This window comes from Varanus komodoensis, unplaced genomic scaffold (assembly GCF_004798865.1).
Source record: "Varanus komodoensis strain SLA01 unplaced genomic scaffold, ASM479886v1 scaffold37, whole genome shotgun sequence".
NCBI lineage: Eukaryota > Metazoa > Chordata > Lepidosauria > Squamata > Varanidae > Varanus > Varanus komodoensis.
The window spans coordinates 9,695,619-9,711,808 of NW_025335889.1; the positions used below are offsets into that span (position 1 = coordinate 9,695,619).

Genomic DNA, 16,190 nt, shown 5'->3' on the forward strand with positions numbered 1-16,190 from the left:
GTTGTTGAGTGCTGCCAATAAAACGTGTTCCCCTGTCTACATATTTTATTCAATATTGGACAAATGGCAAAGAGCAGAGGGCATATTCTTTGGCAAGATGTAACGTCATGCCGTCCCACCTAATGTCAGGTAGATTTAAAGGGGTGTGATATGTGGAAAGGCACTGCCAATGTGGAGGAGGTGTGGAAACAATATGACACATGCTTTTGGACCGCTCACTCTTTGCGGAGCTGCTTACCAAGTATCTAGGTTCGATTATGATCAATATGAGAGCTCTTCAGACCAGGAAAAGGTCCGATTTGTCCCATCCACAGAGTCAGCTGACATAGTGGAGAGAACAGCAGCCTTTTTGCGGGAGATTGTTAAGAATCGGTCTAGTGCCCATTAGCAATGCTGTGTTTGGGGAATCTCTGCGGGACTGTGTGGATTTATGTAGATTTGTATTATGCCAATAAAGGTTCCTATATTATTAAAAAAAAATTACTACAGTCCGTGGCTGAATCACAAAACGAGAGGTGCCGGAAGGGTTGCGTAGGAAAAATCAATAGAAACTGCTGCCTCGGCCAGTGCGTCAATGCATTCTTTGTAAAACTACTATATAGGAAGGTGGCAGATTTAAACATTGCCGCCCTACAAACTCAAAAGTTCTATTAAAAAACCTAGATCACCTGAGACCTACCACTGCCTTCTCCCTTCTTTCTATCACAATTGTCCTATGATCAGCCGGAACTCTTTTTCCACCGACTAGCACTAAACCCTCAGGCCGGAACTTCTTGAAGCGCGGTCCCAGGAGCAACTCGAGCAACTTTTCTTGCAGGACGGAAGTTGTCCGGTCCATCTCCATGGTTTGCCCCCCCCACGACGGAATTAGGTGAGAAGTCTTTCCTGAAGCGTGCCGGGGCGACTGGCTGAGATGAGAAATGTGCGTGGGGCTCTGTGGCTCTAATGCCTGGGTGGGTCTCTCTCGCGAGTCGAGCGTCGGTCTTTTAGAAGGGGCTGTGTCAGTTTGGACTGGTCCCGATCCATTCCTTTCTGTCTTTGAGCCCTGATCGTACTTCTGTAATTGATGCGGGCTCGGCCTCCCTAGAACCAAAAGAGATAATATGTAAAACGGTGTGTAGCAGCTATATTGGTTCTCCTGCATTTACTCTAGAGTAGGTTTAAGGCCCCCTGCCCTGATTGGAATCCTTGCCTGACTAGGGATTTTTTGAAGATCCGAATCGGATCTTGTCTCTACCTTTACATTAGAATAAAAATGCAGCAACCAAAGAAGACACAGATGCTGAAGTGCACTTAACGCAAAGTCTGTCTGGGTCCTTAGTGCCTTTCTGTTTTCCCAGCAGTTGCTCTACCACTTTAGGGCAGGGTTACTGTGTAGGTCTACTACACCTACATGGTAAGTATATAACTTGGTCGGGGCAGCTTTGGGGAAACTGCCTCTATTTAACTTCTGCTTATTGATCTATTAAAAAGAAACACAGAGTAGAGCAGACCAGGGAAGAAGATCCCTATTCTCAGCAACTCTTTTCCCACTGCTCTTTTCAATCAGAGTTTGTTTTCCCCAAAGATTGTTTTTGCCTCATGGGTAGTGTGGCTGTAGCATCTCTTCAGTTCTGCTATAACTCAGTATAACAAGCCCAGACACTTAAACTGTTTTCATCACATTAACTTAAAGTCTTCAAGAGGAGGCTGTCATTTGCACAGTGAAGAAACATTTAGCAGGGAAGGTTTTTCATGAGGTCACTTAATAAGAGTGAATCAGACATAAGGGGTCCATCTAACCTTATATTTTCTAGTTCAACTTTCTCTGTTTTGGTTGACAACTTCCAGCATTCCTGACAGTTGGCAGTACTGATTGAAATATTGGGCAGTCCAGAAAATCTAGAGGGCACCTTGTGCAGAAAAGCTGGTTTTGTCTAACAAGAATCTACTTTTTCAGATTTGGAGAAATGGTTTCAGAGGTCCAGTAATTGGAACTACTGGAATCTGGGGCCTTTTTCATGCATACTGCCACAGAACTATGGGCTTTTAACTGTTTAATTTTTTTATACCCTTCTGTAATAGAATGAGAAACAAGGGCAGGATGTATCCTTAAACTATCTTTCACACATTCCTGATTATTTTCATTTTAAAATTGTGTACTGCATTTGTCTTCACTGAGTTTAGAAATCCTTTACCCTTGCTGTGAGTATTTATTTATTTATTTATTTATTAAAACATTTTTATGCCGCCCCATTCGCCGAAGCCTCGGGGCGGCTTACAACATAGATAAAACAATAAGTTAAAATATCCATAGAAAATAATCTTAATTAAAGAGTAGGTGATCTCTTGATCTTTTTGATCTCTTGGCATTTGTTGACCAGGTGGAAATTTGCCAAATGCAGATGACCGAAAAGAGTCTAGTTACTAGATTGTTTCTTGAGTAGTGTTTAGTAGCATTTTTCACTTTCTCTTTCATTTCCATGTCTTCTTTTCCATGCTTTGGGGTATTTCTGTCATGTATGCTTTCTGTTCAGTGCCCAACATGCCAACATTATATATAATTGTTTAGTACTAGTAGAAATTAATGGAATTGTTTTTAGGTTTTTCTGATTAGCTCACTGTTAAATTATGTGGGAAGTCTGGGAGGGATATTTCATAATATTTTTTAAAAGCTCTGACATCATGGAAGTACCCAGCACCTTATAAAGGAAAATCCTCTCAATATCTGAACACCCTGATGGCAGGGAGTTAAGCGTTTTGCCTAGCCTTAGTCACCAACCTCAAAAATGTGGTCAACTGCTCCTGGTGGTTCGCTCAGTCAGTTCAGTCTGGGCACTGTATCCAATCAGGGACTAAGGATAACAGCATCAAACCCATTCCCATCTAATTGCTGTTCAGCCAATATACTTTGAACATGCTGTTCCAACAAAGAAGCCCCCACCTGCACATCTTGTCATGTGCCAAACCAGGAAAGCAGGGCTTGCTGGTTTGACCCTGCATTTAAATGCTTTGACTGATTTCCTTGTTACCAAACAGAGAGCAAGGATTGCCCTAAAGTTTTATATTTTTATCCTTTTTTCCTTCCAAGAAACTCAAGGCAGCCTACATGATTATCCTCTTCCTTTCAATCTTAGCTTCACAACAAGAATCCTGTGATGAAGGTTATGATCCCATCCACCTTTGCAGAATGATTATTGCAGCTTCAAAGTTGGAAAGAATGGTGAGACTTGGCTTATCCTGCTCACCAGGCAGCAGTGCAGATTGCTGGATATGACAAGCAAAAAATTAGAAACCTGCTTCTTGGGACTTTGCCAATTGCACCTGTATTTCTTACAAATGAAGAGGTCTGTGAATTGTGTTCTTGCCGTGGCCACCCTCCTTCTACACCATGGTTAGGCAGCTTTTGGCCTTCTAGATGCTTTGGCCTATAATTATCATGAGCTCTAGCCAGCACAGCCATTGTTGCAAGATGATGGAAGTAGTAGACAAAAACATCTTGGAGGACCACATGTGGTTCACTCCTACCTTACATCTGGCAGTGTTCATAGCAGTATGGTGTGAAGGTTGTTATTATTAAATTACATTTACACCCCACCTTTCTTCCTCTTGCAAGGAACCCAAGGTAGCTGGTAAGGTTCCCCTTCACTCCATTTTATTCTCACAGCAACAACCCAGTGAGGTAGGTTAGGCTGGGAGTCCATGACTGAGCCAAAGTGATCCAGCGAGCTTTATGGTTTAGTGGAGACTAGAACTCAGATTTCCCAAGTCTCCCTCCAGCACTCTAACCACTGCTTAGTATCCACATTCTATGGTTAGACTGGAATTCAAGACAACTGGGTTCAAGTCGCAGTCTGCCAATGGGTAACATTGTGTCAGTCACTGATTATCAGGTTCTCATGAGGATGAAATAGAGAGGCTTATGAATGCCACTTTGGGTTCTTTGCAAGAGGAAGACTGATGAAATTTAAATGTAATAATAAAGATATTATGCATTATGTTGGCAAAGTGTATTCAGCTATTATGTGTTTGCTCCTGCTAGATTTTACTGGTGTGGTGTGACTAAAGATGGCAGAGATGCAGATGGATCAGGACCTTGCCAGGCAGCTCTTTTTTGAGGGTGCCACAGTTATAATTTTGAATGTGCCACAAGGAACAGAGTTTGGCATTGACTATAACAGCTGGCAGGTGGGCCCCAAGTTCCGTGGAGTCAAGATGATACCTCCAGGTATTCACTTCCTTCACTACAGCTCTGTTGATAAGCACAATAGAAAAGAAAGTGGTCCTCGCACTGGGTTTTTCTTGAACTTGCAACAGCGTGATGTGCGAGTGTTGCGCTGGGACCAAGTCAAAGAGGAAGTGGACCTCACTCCAGCATCTGAGAATGAGACTGAAGCAATGAGGGCCAACCTCCAAGAGATAGACAAGTTTCTGGGTCCTTATCCATATGAAGCTCTTAAAAAATGGATCTCCCTCAGTAACTTCATTAATGAATTTGTGATACAAAAGCTGCAACCAGAAAGTGGACAGATATGTGCCTTTTCAGAGGTGCTGCCTGTTTTGGCTGGAAAGTATACAGAAGATCGAATTGAACAGAACCTGCCCCCGTATGACACAGCGTGCAAAAGCTATGCAGAAGGCCTTGCTCGGTTGCCTAAAATGCAGGTGAAAGCTGGCACTGAGATCAGATTCACAAAAATACCTAAGCAAATGTACCCTGAAGGTGCTACACCAGAGGAAGTCACCAGACACAGTATGGACCTCAGCTATGCCCTAGAGACAGTTATCAATAAACAATATGCCAGCAATTCCCAGGATGTGCTTGGTGAGTAAACTTGCCTTCACTAAAGTTGCTGACAAACTAATACATGGATGTTACTTTCTTGAAAACATAAAGCCTGAATTGTAATGTAGACATCTGCTTCTGATTAATATGTAATTCCCAAAGCCATTTGCAGGTGTTTGCAATGCTTTTCTCTGTTCTCTGATCAGGTGCAAACAGCTGGCCATTTTTTGTACTCTGGAAAGGATACAGGTACCTTGGCAAGTAGGATAGTTGTAGGTTTCTTCCCAGGCATAGTATTGTGTGCAAGACAATCCATACTATCATGCAGTTCATGATAATATAGTATAAAACAGGAATCTTTTCTACCTCCCAGTCCTCATTAGACAACCAAGTTTGAACAACAAAGGTAGTAGATGAGTTAAGGAACCCAAAAACTTCTCATGTGCAGTATTGGTGACCCCTTGTGGTATAGCCTTGGCATTGCTTTGATGAACATTGTGACATTCATAATTTAATGACTTGTTAGAGACAATCTGCTGGTATTCCTCAGTAGTGGTACCTGAATTATCATTTGTCACCCCTGGAAACAAAGAAAGGTTATACACATACAGTAATGCTTACTATAGAGAACATGTTCTTTAATAACATCCTCCATGTGTCATGGGGTTGATAACTAAAAAGGCAAACTGGAATGACAGTGGCTTCCTTGGAATTATAGTTATTACTAATTTAGCAAAGTTTAATATCTATTTCTGCTAATTTACACACATTAAGAACATTTTGCACTAAAAGTAAATGCAGTAAAAATAATTTAATCAGGTTCACAGAACATTAAGCTTTTCACACATTCTCAGTTTAAGCTATTTCTTCTTTGCTGTTTATCTGTATTATATGCTGACTTCCACAAATCTGCTTGCCAAGAGCAAATACTGCAGGCTGTTTTGTGAGAAGGATGGCCTACAGCTCTTGACAGTAAGAAAGAGACAACATATCTCCTGCTTTTTCTTCTACACAGCAGAAATATGAGAAATCTCTGCCTCTCCCTCAAGCACTCTACACATGCCTGGGTGCAGTGGGGTGATTTGGACAAACATAGACATTTGCTAGTACGCTCATTCAGTATTTGTGGTTCCCTGTTCATATGGTTTATTGCTTGCTTGGATCCCAGGAGACAGTGTTAAAAGCATGTTTGTAGTTGCCAAAGTGACAGAACAAAATGGCTTCCCTGCAAGATGTGTCTTCTCATTGTGCTGGCCAGTGCTGTTGCATTTGCCTCTTCTGGCCTTTTTATTTAAACATCATTTTAATTGTTAAAACATATGATCTGGCCAGGGCAACTTCTTCTTCCTTCTCTTTTCTCCTCCTATACTATTTATTTACTTATTTTATACTGATAATTTTAATTTTATATTTGTATCTCAGTGTATTTTTTGTATTTTTGTATTTAATGGTAATTTATTATGTTCTTTTCTATTTCAATGTATTTTATTGTGTTGTAAGCCGCCCCGAGGTTTCGGCAAGGGGAGGCATAGAAATGTTATAATAATAATAACAACAACAACAACAACAACAACAGTAATAATAATGTACCACAGATTGGCAATAATTAAAAAAATACCTGGCTTGTTCTTAACTCTTTATTTTCTGCAGCCAGACCACCAGCAGCTGTCTCACTGAAAATTAGTTGGCAAGGCAGTGATTATTTGACTCTCTTAGATAAGTTCTCTGAAGCACAAAGTAGTAACAGTTTTTCTTTTGTCTCTGTTACATTAAAAAAGGAAAGGAAGAGAATGGGCCAGTGCATGGAATAGCTTCTGCATATGGACAAACCAATGTATCACTCTCAGCTGAGTGTCTCCTGTAATTTATTTGTTTGTAGTTCTTTGATCCATCTTTTTCATTTAGCACACACATTACTTTTGTAGCATGGAGGTTAGTCTGGTATAACAGCTTTGAACCAACCAGGAAAGAGCTAGTCTGGCCTTAGTTAGCCATACTCTAGTAGCATATTGGGTAGAGTATTGTAAAATGCTATATATGATACTACTTTTGAAGGCAGGAACTGTTTGGAAATGGCAGTTAATTGGAAGATATCCACTAGATTACTTACCGAGACTGGGTCTTATAATTATATCAATGTGCCTACTATTTTGGCTCCCAATTCATTGCCAGACCAAATTCAGAGTTCTGGTTTGACATAAAGTCCATCTCAGTTTACAGCCAGGTTGCTTGAAGGCACATTAGTCTCTACCTTTGGTAGAGCTCCACTTGCATGTGCCCCCACTGTCTGAAGTGAGACAGGTAGCTACCAGAAAAGCACCTTGACCAGTGGTGACCCCACTGTGGGAGAGATTGACCAGCCATCTATCTTACTGTACTTTCAGTGCTATGCAAAGACCATTATTATTTTCCATGCCTCTAAGATAAAATGGTAATTCTAATGAATGTTCTGTGCTGTGTGTTCTTGCTTTCCTTTACATGTGCACATGTACTTTTTTCCTATTGCGAATTGCCCTGGGAATATAATTGAGGGGCGCTGTAAAACTACTTTAAGGAAATAAACAACAAAAGTTCTGTAGTCTTCTGACATTTCACCATAACTGAAGCTTTCTTTCTTGGTCTGTTCTTACATTTTCATGATGGGATCTTTCCAGGGGAATTGCAGTTTGCCTTCATCTGCTTCCTGATTGGGAACGTATATGATGCATTTGAGCACTGGAAAAAACTGCTGAATCTCTTATGCAGGTCAGAGGATGCCATAGCAAAGCATCAAGCCTTGTTCAGCAACCTCATTTCTGTCCTTTATCATCAGCTCAGTGAAATCCCAGCGGACTTCTTTGTGGACATAGTCTCCCAAGACAACTTTTTAACCAGCACCTTACAGGTAAGGGAGCTACTTCTGGTGTTGTATAGGTTAAGGAGCAATAGCATGAAGAATTTTCCCAAGTATTATATGGATGTGTAAAATAAAACGTCAGCTTAAGCATTGACTCTCACCCACAGAAATGGGTAGTTTTTGCCCCAATAGCATATTAAACCAAAATTTTAAAAGCAAAGCAAAATAAAACAACAACAAAAAGATCTTAGTTAAAATAAAAATTAAGGTTTGTCTTGGGCCAGAACTAGTTCTGATGGTGATAATGTTTTTGCCTTCAACAGTGTGCCACATTCTCTTTTCTTTTATAAATGTTTTGTTAATTGAATATATGACACAACACAGTCACATGCATTTTCTGCCTCAGTTCCACATTATTCTCTGTTACAAGGCAAGGAGGCTGGGAAATGAATTATACATGATTGCACATTTCTTTAATTATGCATGGAGGTAAGGATGAGGTGAGGCATAGGGTTGCCCCTTTCAGCCAGTAGTGTTATAACTGCAGTTGCGGCTACAGCCCATCTTACTGAGGTTTGTTTTTTAAAGCAGGAAACTCCTTATTAAATAGTACTGGAAATCTTTATTATAAGCAGCACCTTGGGTTGCTTGTAAGCATTCTTCATGCACTACTGAAGAATTTAAACATACTTCTATAGTGGGATTACAGTTTGGAAATCTTGGTAGCTATGCATTTATTATTTCTATACCATTCTGGAAGCATGAGATAGATACAAATTAAAGTGCTTTGTGGGAGGAGCAGACTCACTGGTCTTTCCCTTTACAGGGTTCTCTACTAAATCATATGGTGGGATCATGTAGTTGTCATTGGAGTTGAAAAAGGTCATAGTGCAGAATATTTCCATACTACCAGAACAGAACATGAGGGTTCCCAAATCAGTTGTTACTCCACAACTTTGAAAGAGTGATCAACATGTCTTAATGAAAGTGATCAGTGAAACAGCAACACACAACACTCACACCTCTCTTTTGTTTTTTGTAAATCTAGAGTGTAGCTTACTGGATAATCCTTCACTGTTCTCACATCAGTGGCATAGTAAATGTTTGCTGTAAACTATAGCAGCAGAGGGATGTACCACATCCAATTCAAATTATTCCTGTATAAAATTACTGCATATTCCCCTATCGATTTGTTGTAGTTGCTTTTTGAATGGTGATGTTGACAGCTGCCTTGAATATGCTATCGGTAAGGCAGGATCCAACCTTAAAAATTATATACAACCCCATGTCTAATGTAGCTCAGATGTCTAACTTTTGCTTGAACATCTCCAGTGAAGATTATGTCACATGTTCTGAGGCAGCTTAATTTCTCCTTTTTATTTATTTGGGCTATTTTCCTGACAAATTCTTTGTAGTAATGATTATAAAATAGCTGCTCAGTGTTTCAACAGAATGAACCAAAAGACATGCTACATTTTTGTGTGGTGGATGAATACTGCTTTATTGATGAGGTCCCCTGTCCTAATTCTTGTTACAGGGCTATTCTTCATTGTATATTGTTATAGCTGGTTTTTTGTTTGTTTGTTTTGTTTTAAGATGTTTGTATTGTTGATAAAATTTTACGGAATGCTATTGTACTCTTTTTATTGAATGATGTGAACTGTCCAGAGAGCTTCAGCAATTGGGTGGTATAGAAGTGAAATAAACGAATTCCTGAAAAATAATCTTGGAACAATGCTTGAAAGCATGTGATTTTAAAATAATGGGCCAATATCCAAAGATGCATGTGTGATGACTTTCCATGCATGTGCAGAAGACTCACCACCTTAACACCATTTCTATCTTTTCATGTTTCGATCAGTGCTACTTCAGAATCCATCAACAGTAAGGACCAGCTTTTTGAGTAGGGGCTTTAGTAGGAAAGGGTTCTGAAAGTTGTAGTGTATTAATGAAGGATTGAGTATGGCCTTTTGGATCTTGGGCATTGCATTTAGCTATTCTGTGTTGTTCATTCTGGACATTGCTCCAACACTTTTGTCAACAAATTGAAATTCATTGAAGCTATATAATAATTGTAGATTACTTCATTACAGCTTTCAGCTGAATAGAAGCAGTACATTTTTTCCAGACAGCTGGAGGAGACACATCTAGCCTGCTTTATGACTGTTATAAACAAGTGTTACTGACAGCAGGTGGTGGAAGACTACTGCAGTATGCCATTAAGAACACAGTCCTAAGGGATTGCCTCTTGATAGGAGCCAGGCAGGGCAGGAGGAGGAAGATGGAGGCTCAAACACCTTCAGTTCCTTTGTTTCTTTCTTCTTGGTTTGATTAACTACCATTTTATAGTCAGAGTGTGCATCAGAGATTTGTACCCTGTTTTCCTTTCAGGAAAAATGTCACACATGACAGCTTTAGTATCCTGGGAATCCTGGCATCTCCCTTTTTCCCTGTTACCCACCATCCATCCCCTTTCCCCTCTTCCCAAGTTTGTCTGAGGCCACCACTGTGATCTTCAAAAATCAGCCTGTGCAGAGTGTACATCAGCAAGGGAGAGAGGATATGATCCAATCTCACATGTCCCCTCCAAAATCTTAACAGCATCTACCGCCTTGGGACAGATGGTCTGCCTCTTCATGTCCCTTGGATGCTCTTCCAGGGAGCATAAGATTGTTCTGTCACTAAGTATATATTTGTTTATCTGGAAGACCACATATATTGTTAGCTTGCTGTTGTGTCCATATGTTGGCTTGGTTAAAAGCTTTTTAAGAATAACTCAGTAGAAGACCTATTTAATATCTTACCCATTCCTTATGCTGTCATTTTAAACCAGACAAATGCTTCCAGCAAAATACTGCTGTATCTCAAATAATGTGGTGACTTGGACTACTGAGATCTAACTCTGGATACCTGATTAACTACGAGAATCACTGGGTGACCATGGCCATTCCCTTTTTATCAATCTACTTTGCAGGGTGTCTGTGTAAATAAAGCAAGGCTTCTCTCATGTACACAGCTATGTCATCTTTGGAGAAAAAGCAGGATATATATGTTAATCACATTGCAGCAGAAGAAAGTTTTTTACATATTTGCTCACAAGCAAGGTAATTCAAGTCACCTGTGTACTTTTTTTGTACACACTGTTTCTACACCACCAGTGAGTCTTTAATTGACTTCCTTCTTCTCATGTGATGTATATAAATGCTACTGACCTAAAATGTTAAACAGGATGATCTATTGCACCCATGTACCACCAGTGGACAGCTGATTGGCCTTCTTGTGAACAGTATGCTGAACTCAATGGACACTTCTTCTAGTCCAAAATATGTTCTTATGGGAATTATTTGTAAAGCACTCCCATGGCTTAAAATATAACATGGGAATGTGTGTCAGGTTTTTGGTGCTCACTGAAGCCTGGGTGGTGTTACATTTCTGAATGTTAAGAACAAATTCTTCTCAAATTGGATTCCTGCTGAACCATTTCCTAGTTCTTCCTTGTGGTGACATTCCACTTTTTACTACTTTATTGATGGCCCAAGCAGAGAGCTTGCTGGATGTCATTGTGTTAAAAGTGTGATTGCATTTGGCAAATTGACAGAGTAAAAATGACTCTACTACACAATATGTCTTCTCACCATGCTAGTTAAAACTGTTTTACTATTTTCGACATGGGTGTGAACTGTTTATTCCATTCTATTCCAATGCTGCCCCATAACCCAAAGGTTCTATGGACATCTTACAAATGGAGTGAGCACAAAATATTTAACCAAGCTTTAGTTGAAGCATTTTTGTGATAATGATGCTTTAGTCTCACCTGGAAAAACTTGGTGCCATGAAATTTGAAATTTTGGCCAAAGAAGAGTATATTGTTAGCAATGTTGCTATATCAATTGAAACAAGATGTAAGTTTTATTTTAGTAAATGATAAACTCGGGTGTGGATTGGTGTTTGCTTGTTTGGTTTTTGAAAATTAAAGTTTATGATAGATATAGGTGACTGAAAATAGAGGTTTGTCCAGATTGCTAGGAGGGCAAGAGAGGGAAGTATAGGTAACACTGCAATTCTATGCACATTTAGACAGAAAAAGTCTTACAGCTCCCAGCAACATGGACTGTTCTGTCTAGAAGTATTTAAAATCATGTCCCAAATCATACATGGTAGGGTTCTACTCATGAAGGAGTTCTACTCAGTCATGGCACAGCACCTTCCCTCCTCAAACACTGAAATCTCTTAGCTTTTTACAGATATTGCCTGCATGTTTTTAAACATATCTCCATAACCATAAGAAACTTGTTTTTAAAATCATGATAAATCATTTTGTTACACAGTCACATCACTGCTACATTTAATCTTTTGTGGCAAAAAAGTAAAATGAACAAAACAAGATTATTTGTGTTATGTAATAATGGACAAATCCTGCAGCAGTTCTTACATTTTCACATGCACAAAACAATTAACCTGGCCTAGTAGGCAGAAAGATGGTTGCATAACTTTTTGATATTGTAGCAGTACCTAGCTGATTTTCTTCATCTAAAAAACCATCAGCTGGGCTGTAACCAACCGTAACTTTGTTTATATTCTACACTGCTGGTGAAGGAAATGAAGCAAAATCATGGTTTTCTTTTTTCTAATGTTAGAATTACTTAATCATGCAATGATTTTAGTTTGATTAAGCACATCACATTATGATAAACAAGGGAAAATGATGGTCATGCACAAATCAGTGAACCTCACAGTTAATTTTCAGTTTGTACTATCGCTGGCTGTATGTCCTTTTCTGCTTCCCTTTCCTTTCCCCTCCCCTAAGGGTTCTTCATCTTTTACAAGTACTAGTCTTTACTTGATCCTGCAGTGAAAATGACTTTGCTTTTGGTCATTGGTCCGTTGCCTTGGAAATGAATTACATGCAACAAATTTAGCATAGCAGCCAAAGAGATTAGCTTAATGATCAAAGTTCTTGTTTAATCAAACATGTATGTGATGGATCAAAAATGCCAAAAGAAAAACTCCATTGTTTGAAAAGTGAATTGATTTGTACATAAGACATGAAAAGTCCCTTTAGGAATAAGTGTTGAGTGTAAAGATCAAATATTGATATAATCAATCTTAATAGTTGATAAGGAACTTTTTGATATTTTCTAAAATAAGGTTTCTGCTCACCTAATTAATCAGGTAGCTGATCCTTTTAGAAAGGTTACTTATTTTTAATTAAACTGCTTACAAAAATTGTGGAGGGCAGATGCCATCTTAGATGCATTTCTTCTCATCCTCCTCTCTTTAACTAGAGAAAGTTTCTGTAAGATTGTGCCTTGCTGTGTGTGACAAGTTTCCTTGGCTCAGCACTGCCACGGAATTTCATGGCAAGGAACTGCATGCAGGTGAATGGGTAGGTTGGCAGAGGAGAAATGGATCTCTGCATTGCTCCTTCAGCTTGTTTGGTTTCCAGGCTGATCATGGAGGAAAGGAAACTACTTTCTCCAAGCTTGGCACAAAAATGCAGTGGGCTGGGGGAAGAGGAATGGATTATTTCCTCCATTTTCCGCCAGCCTGCTTGGTGGAAGGCTCTGTTTTGTCTTCTGTTCTTACTATGAGGTAAGTAGCCTGTGTTTCCACAGTTGCTACATCAGAGGGAAGTGTGAAAACACAAGTTGCTTCCCTCTTCGCAGGCTAACAAAAATAATCAGGCCACTAACTTTTGCCTGTTTATTTACAATGCTGCATGTATGATGCATCATCTAAAAAAGTTTTCTGCTATTTTATTGATAATGAATTCACAAATATTTTTTGAATTGCATGACAGATCTACTTATTTCAGTAACTTGTTCCATCATGTAGGAGTAGTGTTGAAATGGGTATGGTGTGAGATTTTATATTGATCTTATTTGTATTTATTGTATCTAATCTTATTTCTTCTTGCGCAGAATAAGGTGACTAACATGGTCCTTCTCCTTCCCATTTTATCCCCACAACAACCCTGTGAAATAGAATAGATTAAGAGTCAGGAAAAGTCACCTAGTGAGTCTTATGGCCGAGTGAGCTCTAAAACATAAATTATTATTTATTTCATTTCTGTACCACCCAATAGCTGAAGGTCCATGGCTTGTTTACAACAGTTAATAAAAATAAAGAAATAAAATACCATATTTTTTCCAAAATATAAGGGCATTTAAAAATTAAACCATCTAAAACAATATCATTGTATTATCTCCTAGTCAAAAACGCTGGCCACTGTTCTACACTGGCTATCTTTTAGTTTGAGTTTGTTAGTTTCTATACAGTACAAGACTTATAAGACCCATTTTCTTTCTGCATTAGATATGAATTATTAATAATTGGGCATGGTTTGGCTCAGTTGTTTCTTCAAGTCAGAACACAAATCTTTCAACCATGTTGTGAATCAGTTTGTATGGATAGTAGCAGGACTGCTTAATAATGTATCAAGTGCCTTTGGGAGTATATTAGGATGTGTTTTGTACCCTTGTCATTTTCTCCCTGGTTAGCATATTTTCTGTGACTGTATTTTTATCAGAGCTCACCTGTCCAACATTCTCCTTTCATTAAAATCCTGAAAAAGAAGGCAGCAATAACTCAGTTTGTTTGCCTAGGGGTATGTTTTGCTGAAATGAAGAAATGGGAGCTTGGGCATCTTTACTTTGCTATGAAGTTGTCTCTTCTCCTGCAACCAACACGAATTGCTGTGCTTTGATAACTGACTACTGGGATTCTCGTTTGAAGGAGATGGATCTTTGACTAAAGCTCATTGATACATGCTTAATGTCACCATGAGAACTTAGGTTCTTTGATTAAACCACTACCGGTGTCTTCTTCAGGAGACATTGCACCATCTGTCTAGACCGTTGTGTTAACTAACTTTTGTATTTTTTTCTAGGTATTCTTCTCTTACACCTGCAGTCCAGGTGTTGACAGGAGTCTAAGGAAGAAGGCAGAGCGATTTAAAGCCCATCTAACCAAGAAATTCAAGTGGGACTTTGAGGCAGAGCCAGAGGACTGTGCTCCAGTAGTTGTGGAGCTGCCAGAAGGGGTGCTTGCGGACTGAATGAGCATTGTCTCCTCTCTGTCTTTTGCATTCTCATACCGCCCTTGGTTCTCTGGTCAGTTAATCAATGCATAATTCATGTTCTACAGTTCTGATTCATGATTCCTTCATTGAGACCAAACTGAAAAAATCTAGCAAAAGAGCATATCTTGTTCCTGCTGGAAAATAGCATTCTGGAAAAATGAGGATTAGATTACTTGTGGTCTGCATACCAAATTGAGTCACACTGTTCTCCAAAGCCTTGCTCTGGCTTAGTTCTTTTGTTACTGCAATCCTCATGTAAATTTACCAGAGAGTTAGTCCCATTGAGCACAATGGGACTTTCTGTTTTATGAGCAGGTGTGACTTATGATGGACTTCTGTTTGTTGACAGCCTAATTTGAGACAATAGGTTTTTGCTCTTGGTTTGCTTATTCTTTAGTATCACACTATATAAGTGGGAAGGTGGTAAGCCTGATTGGTCTTGTACTTGGAAAGTTGTGCATCATCTTCTAGCACATGCTTGAGCTGAACAAAGCTGAACAGAAAAATCTCATAAGCACTGTAAATGGAGTTAGCCCACACAACTGAAGCTTGTCACTCATTGTAAATCTTCAAGGTTTGCTTTTATTGTTATCCTCCCTGCTAGAGCTTTAGGATGTCATATTCAATTATGATGTCTCCACCTATTTCCTGAGCACTGCTAAAGGAAGCAAATGTGAAGAAAAAGAGACATTTCATTTTTAATCCAGGGGGCTATCTAAACCATACTAAAAAGTGTTAATTCAGGGTTCTTATTTCTTTTTACTTGCATCCTTTCTCAGGGTAGCAAAGACTTTTGGTTACTTCAGAGTAATGGACGTGCTGTAGCCTGCAGCAAGCACACAACTTGAATGCTTTCTCTGGGGTGCAAGATACTGCTGAATTTTTCAAACAAGGATCTCTACCCTGTAGGGATTTAGCTGTTAGTTTTGCTCATTCCTTTGTAGGCTCTTAGGCTCCGTCAGGTATTGATAGTGTATCCAACAAAAGAACTACATTAACGTCAATAGGCAATATATCTTTCTGTATTAGGTTTCCTTTCAAAGTATCCCTAAAATCTTTTGTATGTGAAATAGTTTGGCAAAGATGTGTGTTTGGTTACTGTTAATGCTGCTGTGTGGAAGGTGCAACACTGTTTATGATGCTTACCACCTTGCTCCTGCCCAGTCACTAGAAATAGTGTTCAAGTGCTATTAAACTTTTGATATGTTTACCGTTGTTAGCTGCAGAGAACATGAGTTTATGCCCCATATATGTGCCCCATATATATGCAAAACCAGTCACAGAAATCAGATATAGAAGATTAGCTGACCTTAAACCAGGACAACCTACCTTTACATTGCACATGTGTGAACCTTCAGTCTTAATGCTAAACCAGTGTGATGTAGTGGTTAGAATGTTGGACTGAGGATCAGGAGGCCTGCGTTCTAGTGCCCACTCAGCCATGAAACTCATTGGGAGTCTTTGGGTTAATCACTGACTTTCAGCCTGGCCTACCTCACAGGGTTGCT

The 16,190-nt window shown here is 39.3% G+C and overlaps 1 protein-coding gene across 6 annotated transcripts; it reads left to right on the forward strand.

The window, feature by feature from the left end:
• The first annotated feature begins 837 nt into the window (after positions 1 to 837).
• AAR2 (AAR2 splicing factor) lies at positions 838 to 15,901 on the forward strand. Of its 6 annotated transcripts, none has more exons than XM_044440369.1 (4): positions 838 to 871; positions 4,022 to 4,804; positions 7,420 to 7,649; positions 14,491 to 15,901. In XM_044440369.1, the coding sequence occupies exons 2-4, from the start codon at positions 4,048 to 4,050 to the stop codon at positions 14,656 to 14,658; spliced, it is 1,155 nt and encodes a 384-aa protein (XP_044296304.1). In that variant the 5' UTR covers positions 838 to 871; positions 4,022 to 4,047; the 3' UTR covers positions 14,659 to 15,901. The 6 variants fall into 6 exon arrangements, with proteins under 6 accessions (XP_044296304.1, XP_044296302.1, XP_044296303.1 ...); XM_044440367.1 differs by lacking the exon at positions 838 to 871 and adding an exon at positions 873 to 953; XM_044440368.1 differs by lacking the exon at positions 838 to 871 and adding an exon at positions 875 to 922.
• The last annotated feature ends 289 nt before the right edge of the window (positions 15,902 to 16,190 follow it).